The 5,598-nt window shown below is 35.1% G+C and overlaps 1 protein-coding gene across 1 annotated transcript; it reads left to right on the top strand.

Annotated features, from left to right (window-relative positions):
• Nucleotides 1-836: 836 nt before the first annotated feature.
• LOC107005624 (tudor domain-containing protein 3) lies at nt 837-5,598 on the top strand. The gene is made up of 6 exons (XM_015204266.2): nt 837-1,140; nt 3,199-3,366; nt 3,757-4,003; nt 4,293-4,442; nt 4,626-4,900; nt 5,115-5,598. The coding sequence occupies exons 1-6, from the start codon at nt 901-903 to the stop codon at nt 5,268-5,270; spliced, it is 1,236 nt and encodes a 411-aa protein (XP_015059752.1). The 5' UTR covers nt 837-900; the 3' UTR covers nt 5,271-5,598.

Below are 5,598 nucleotides of genomic sequence, written 5' to 3'. Positions count from 1 at the left end.
ATAATGATACATGTATTAAACTAAATATATTTCAAAGTCAATTGATATAAACCTAGATATTATTCCTCGATAAAAAAATAAAGAGTAGCTAACTAAGACCAAGATTTTTAATTACTTCCTCACGTGTGAACTAGACATAGTAATCGTTGTGTATATTTTAAATCTATCGCGATTAAGAACATCTAAATTTATTTTAAGAAAATAATAGTTTGTTAATTGTATGTTAGGTTTATAATTCATGTATTTGCTATGAAATTGAACTAACTCTATTGTTAGACCACACATGCTCTTTGATGAAATTCTTTTGTTGTTTCTTAATTTATATTGCTCAATCGTAGTTTTACACTTAAAAAATAGGAAGTTCATCAATTTTTTTAATTAAAAAAGGAAAAATATTTAAATATGATATAGAAATTTTAAAAAAGACTCATTTATATCATTCGATAAAAGGTTTGACTCATCTATATCATTATTGTTAAAGAAAAAGACTCATCTATGCCTTTTTTTTTTAAACTCTGGTTTTGTAAAACCATTTTTTACATCTCATACAAGGTTTAACACTTTTCACGAGTTTTTGAATCAAATGTATATTGTTTGCGCTGCTACTTCCTTAAACACCAGGAACACTGTACATTTGATCCAAAAACTTCAATTGAAAAGTATTAAACCTTGTTTGGAGTGTAAAAAACGGCATGAACGAGCCTTTTTTTTTAACAATAATGGAAAATAAATGAACCAACCTTTTTAACGAATGACGTAAATAAGTCTTTTCTAGAAATTCAATGACATATTTAACTTTAAAAAAAATAATTTCCCGAAAAATGTTTCTCTTTATTTTTGTTGGTTAAAAGAGAAAAATTTTCTGTGAGTTCAAACATCAAACACCTAATAGGCGCTAAAATGGAGAATCCATCTTCATCGGAGAATTTGCTTCAAACCCTAAATACCAGAGGCTGGTGTTTCCGGGATATCAATCTTGTAAATTCACTCATTGCAGCTCAATTGCCGTCATCATACACGGTTAGTTCAATCGAATCGGAGCTTCTAAACATGGACTTACGATCCGTCGGCGGGAAATCGTTGCCGGACTTTTCTCTTCTTCGTAAATCGTCTCATATCCAAGGCCCGAAAGTCCTTCAAGTAATTATCCTTTTTTAATTTCTCTTATATGAAGACTTTGTGTTATTTTGCATCATTTTGTGTATATAATGGTAGTAGGTAAATGATTTAGAGGAATTCGTATTGGATTTTGATGAACTTGTATCTGTGCTTCTGGCTCCACCTAGGGTGAGTTTGGATTTGTACAATTAACAAATGTTTGAGCTGAAAGAATTAAATTTGATTACACCTGCCTTTACATATTTTTGTTGCGTAAGGATTTTGTATGAAGAATATATATGTATGTATGTGTAAAGGATGCACTAAGCATCTTCATTTTGATAAAGAAATGAACTTTGGGCTTAACTCAACTCCAAAAGTTAGCTCATGAAGTGAGGATCGCGTAAGACCGTATAAGGAGACCTAGAACCCATCCCACAACAATGTGTGAATCCAACACATTCACGCAAGTTCTGGGGAAGGGTCCCACCCCTAAGAGTTGTGATGTAGGCAGCCATAATTGTGTGTACCCGTTCGTTAGAAATTACACTGTGCAAGTGGAGTTAAATTGTATCTTTTTTGGTTTTGTGTAAGTTGTTGAATCCCCTTGACATGAAAAAAAGAAGCAAAATTCAAGTATAATGGTAAAAGGGGATTCAAAATTGCTTTAGTTCAGATGTTCAAATTTCCAATTCCGACGCTACATCATGGATGTTAGTGGTAGTAGTCAAACAATTGTTGCTGTGAGGTAGATTCTGTATTTAGTGTGGGTGGGTTTGGATCTAAACTGGCTATTATATATATTCACATTTTTTAAATTTCTTATATATGTAGAAATGTTCAAGCTGAAAGCAGTGAATTTGATCACACCTGCCTTGACATTTTTTGTTGCATAAGGAAGTTGCATGAAGAAGTTATATGTAATTGCATCATTTTGTGTACATCGTGGATGTTAGTGGTAGTACCCAAAGTATTATTGCTCTGAGGCAGATTCAGTAGTTAGAGTTAGTGGGCTTGGATTTGGACGGACTATTATATATACACACATTATAAAAGTTCCTTATTTATGTACGAATGTGTGATCTGAAAGTTGTGAATTTTATTACACCTGCATTTAGTGGACTGCCTAAATCAGTGGAAATAAAGGTTTATTGCTTAAAAAGGCTTTAGTATCTATAATATCCAAGTTCAATGATGACTAAAATCAAATGGATGTTCTTCTATGTTGACAATAATTTTCTCAAACGTTTATGAGAAAAATAGGTTCCATTAACTATGTGAGATCACTGAATTTCTTAGTGCTATGGTGGTCACACATAATTTTGACTTTTATTTCTGCAAGAACATATGGTTGCATTTTTTGGGTAAGTTATGCCAAAGAACTCCTCAACTTTGATAGGAGAACTTCTTATCTTCAGTTTTGTGCTATAAACTAATGGCTTACTTGGGTTTTAGCCACATGAACACTCACTTGACATGAAGATTTTTCCATCTGCCTTGCCGGAGTTATGCAAAGTTGTCTGTTATATAACAATGGAAGACATCAATTTTATTATGCTTAAAATTTTGTACAGATAATGCATTTCAGGGGGATAAATATGCATATCAAAACAGGTTTTGTTACAGTACACACCCATTCTAGCAGAGGTGTACTCTTGTGATTTACTGCACCCACTTTCTAAAATTCTGGATCTGCCTCCGAGAGCTAGGTATTTGAACAAGTGTTGTTATTCAATTCTATTTGAAATATATCATATGTTTCTGAAATCATTATTGTAGACAACAGTCAAAACTGATAGTCGTATCATATGCCATTCATAATTACCAATTAGTCATGGCTTACTTTATAGTATCAGATATTTAAGCATCTCTTCTTTTAGCATCGTTCTCTCTCCCAATTTTGATATATCTTTTATAACTTTTAGAAAGGCTGTTAATTAGCTTTGATGCATACGACTTTGATACTAATTAAAATTTGTCTGTCCTAACTTTTATATTGGTTTTGCCTCTTATCCCCCTTTAAGTTAACTTATTAAAATTTTGTGCTGCACTGAACTTCTTTCCTTCTTATGTCTCTGTATTGTTCATGGTCTTGAGCAGATATCTTCTGTCAGAGATATATCACGAAGTACTATGGCTGAGAGTTCTGAAAGTTCCAACAATCGGCGTTTACTTAGATTAAAGCTCACTGATGGGCACTCTGAAATCACTGCTATAGAGTACTCTCATATACCATCAATTCCTGATGATGTTGTTCCTGGCACTAAGGTATCCTCCTTCTCTAACTATTTGATAGAAGAAAATAGTAGTAGATGGTTTACGTTCTCATATACATCCTATTGGCATATGCTTTACCGAGAATAATGTATCTCTTTTTTCCTAAGAAGGAATATGAATGTCTTTTTATTACTATTGCAATCATTTTTACAAATAATTATTCCTAAATCGTGTAATTCTTGACTCCTGTGGGTGATCAATACAACCTTCGACATATGATATAGACAGTTTAAAGCTTGCCAGAGGCGACCAGTTAACGGGTGTATCTAGTTGCCAGTGATAAAAGTTCCAACTTATGACTGTCTTATTTGTTGGTAGTATACTATGATATGCTGCACAACTTAGCAATGATTCCATGTCTGTATGTATTCTGCTTTTCAGGTGCGCTTGGAAAACAAAGCCACAATTCACAGTGGTATTGTGTGTTTGAATGCCAAAATGTTTACTGTTTTAGGAGGAACTGTTAGTTCTCTTTATGAGGAATGGCAGATGAACAAAAAATATTCAGGTTTCTCCCGTTCAACCTTGAAAGTAGCACATGAGGATGGAACTGCTGGTCCACCACCATTTGAAAAGTTGCAGATTGGAGCTTTGCAGAAACCCCTTTCTCAGCATAAGAGATATTCTGGTCAGAGGCGTCACACTTTTGATTTGACAATATATATTTGCCCTCCTGTCATCCTGCATTTAGATTTTTATCATCGAGCTCTGCCATACTATCTTTAAATGATACCTCTTATTAGTTGATCCGTACAAGGCAATTAATGTTTTTGTTCGGGGGGAGGATGGGTTTTGTTTCCTTGGGTTTCTTATGTATGGATGTCGCAGTTATTTAACATGTATTATTTTCCCTCCAATACTCTGGTGTGAAGATATTTCTCCGTCGTTTGGTAAAAGAGCATGTCTCACTTATGCAGAAAAAGCTCAAAGTTCCACAGCTAGTCAAACACAGAGATTTCAGAACAATGAGTCAAGGATAGAGAGCACGGGTAATGAACTGAAGCCACCGGCTCATATTGAAAGGATTGAAGAAAAGCCAAGCACATCTGAATCAAGGCCAAAAGAAGGTGTAGTCTACTTGTCAAATTGTTATCTAATGGAAATACATGCTGCATTCTCTTCATTCATCCTGACATTTCACTGTCTGCATGTCCTTTCGGATAAACCGAAGTTTTACTTTCACTATATATTGAAATTACTTTAATCCTTAAAGTGTGTTCACCCTAACCTTATATATCTTTGTCTGACAGTGGCCGAGGCTGTCCCTGTTCAAAACCAAGCAGCTGCGCAAAAATTACTACAGAAAATGAGTCAGCCTCCTCCTCGTGGTGGTCATCGTTCTAGAGGGCGAGGACACAGGGGAAGGGATAGAGAGGAAGATGAGTCACACCTTCTTACCCTAGAGGAATGGGAAAGGAGAAAAACTGGTGCTAATGTTTCTGCAGCACATAATTTTCCTGATGTTAGCCAAGATGAGGATCTTGCTAGACAGCTGCAACATCAACTAGATTTCGAAGATTTTCATGTAAGTAACTATGGTTTTCAATATTCAAATGATAGTGGCACCCTGACCTATATTTTCACCCTTTCAAATTCATAATGTGGTCTCTCCATATGTAACCTTAACATTTGAAAGGAAGATCACGCCTTGTCCATGAATCGGTGTAAAGCTCAGATAGAGTTATAATGACAAATATTTCGACAAGTGTGTTTGATATGGTTGTTATACCAATTTCCAGGAACAAGAAGATAGTACAACAACTGCTGCAGAGAACATCAGAATGAGCATGTTCACATTTGAAAGAGAGGATGGTGGAACAACAGGATTTAGGGGAAGAGGGAGAGGAAGAGGAAGAGGGAGGGGCAGAGGAAGAGGTAGGGGAAGGAGAGGCTGACTTTCGTCTACCGGTCAGCCTTTCCGCCTTTTCATTTTACTACTCCCTCGTTTAGAAATGAATGACCTCATTTCCTTTTTAGTCTGTTTGTTCCTTTTCTGGTACATTTTTATTTCAGTTTGTTACGTCGCATGATTAAAGCCACAGGATTGAAGGGCAATTTAGTACACTTGACATAACTTTAATTTAGGACCGCAGATTCAAAAGTTTCTTTATTTTTTAAAATTTTGTGTCAAGAAGGTCACTTTTTTTGAAACGGAGGGAGTATATAGTATTTGTGGAATGCACGAAAAGCATTATGGAGAAGATCAAAAAAAAATATACTCTA

The sequence above is a fragment of the Solanum pennellii genome, chromosome 12, assembly GCF_001406875.1.
Source record: "Solanum pennellii chromosome 12, SPENNV200".
Lineage (NCBI taxonomy): Eukaryota > Viridiplantae > Streptophyta > Magnoliopsida > Solanales > Solanaceae > Solanum > Solanum pennellii.
Note: the sequence above shows the minus strand (reverse complement) of the source record. Positions and strands in the feature narration are given on the sequence as shown.

Bases quoted from the DNA above. Each gene is read 5' to 3' on its own strand.
- LOC107005624 (XM_015204266.2), top strand. From the start codon at position 901: ATGGAGAATCCATCTTCATCGGAGAATTTGCTTCAAACCCTAAATACC. The intron at 4,004-4,292 runs GTCAGAGGCGTC...TCACTTATGCAG, and splicing joins TCAGCATAAGAGATATTCTG to AAAAAGCTCAAAGTTCCACA. The intron at 4,443-4,625 runs GTGTAGTCTACT...TTTGTCTGACAG, and splicing joins TGAATCAAGGCCAAAAGAAG to TGGCCGAGGCTGTCCCTGTT.